Genomic DNA, 1,297 nt, shown 5'->3' with positions numbered 1-1,297 from the left:
TGCTTTGCCAATTAACTTCCATCATGCTGCATTTGCCCTGCTATACCAACCTGCTGCAACGCCTAACCTGCACAGACCAAAGTCATAACCAACATTAAGGTCAATCCATGAAGTGTTGCTAATATGCCATGACCTAAAACCATAAGTGTTGTCAATGGCCAAGCATAAACCTGCTGTGAGCATGAGCCAGCAGGACCCAATTCAAAGGTTTTAACCAAACTTCTCACTCTAAGATCACGGGAAGAACGATGGATTCTCATGATAATCATTCAGCTAGAGTTCATCAAACTACAACCTGCAAAACAACAGCACCCCACACACACAGAAGCAAACCGCAACAGTAACTAACATGTCGGAGAATTCAGTACAGAGTTTATTTCATAACTTTGAGAAAGTTACAAATTTTGTTCAACATCACGTATCTAATTTCATAGGCCATCATATCCAGTCATCAGGAACCTCTGGTATAGGCTCTGTCAATGCCTCCATCAAAGCTCCATTTGTGAAAACTACATCTTCTGTACAACCACGTGATCCTGTTGTCAAGGGTAAGTCCTCTACCCTTGTGACTAAAGAAGACCTTGGAAGGGCTACATGGACTTTTCTTCACACTTTTGTTGCTCAGTATCCAGACAATCCTACAAGACAACAGAAGAAAGATGTAAAAGAACTGGTACAGATCTTGTCTCGAATGTACCCTTGCAGTGAATGTGCAAATCACTTTAAAGAAGTTCTTAGATCAAATCCTGTACAGTCGGGGTCACATGCTGAATTTTCTCAGTGGCTATGTCATATGCATAATGTTGTCAATAGAAGCATCGGCAAACCAATTTCCTGCATGAAAAGGTCATGGCGGAATTCTTCAAGAATTAATTCATGAACTGTTCGACCCTTTAGCTTCCCTCAAAATGGTGATGGAACAGTATCAATCCAAACATTCCTGCAGCATACAAAAGAACAACCAGCGCAACCAATAGTTTGCCTGCAAGAGGACCAACCAAGTTTCACTTACCATCCTCATCAACACATTTAACATTGCCTTGCAAACACCCTGCAGGAACAAGCAAACATGTCTGCAACCATCAAACCTGGACAGGTCAAGTGCACATCATGCCGCAAACACATAGCATACAAATGGCATCCAAGAAACATTCAACCATGCATCATCCAGCATATACTCAGACCAGGAACAATTGCATCATGTGGTAGTACAAAACATACTGCACAAACACATCATCATAATACTACACCAAGTTAAATATGTAAGCTCAGTCTTGAAACTTAGCCCACTTTGCAT

The 1,297-nt window shown here is 41.3% G+C and overlaps 1 protein-coding gene across 1 annotated transcript; it reads left to right on the top strand.

The window, feature by feature from the left end:
* Nucleotides 1-295: 295 nt before the first annotated feature.
* On the top strand, nt 296-880 carry LOC127122780 (FAD-linked sulfhydryl oxidase ERV1). Its single transcript, XM_051053067.1, has one exon. It carries the CDS (start codon nt 350-352, stop codon nt 878-880), a length of 531 nt encoding a protein of 176 aa, XP_050909024.1. The 5' UTR covers nt 296-349.
* Nucleotides 881-1,297: the final 417 nt, after the last annotated feature.

The sequence above is a fragment of the Lathyrus oleraceus genome, chromosome 2 (assembly GCF_024323335.1).
Source record: "Lathyrus oleraceus cultivar Zhongwan6 chromosome 2, CAAS_Psat_ZW6_1.0, whole genome shotgun sequence".
In the NCBI taxonomy this organism is placed as follows: domain Eukaryota; kingdom Viridiplantae; phylum Streptophyta; class Magnoliopsida; order Fabales; family Fabaceae; genus Lathyrus; species Lathyrus oleraceus.
Note: the sequence above shows the minus strand (reverse complement) of the source record. Positions and strands in the feature narration are given on the sequence as shown.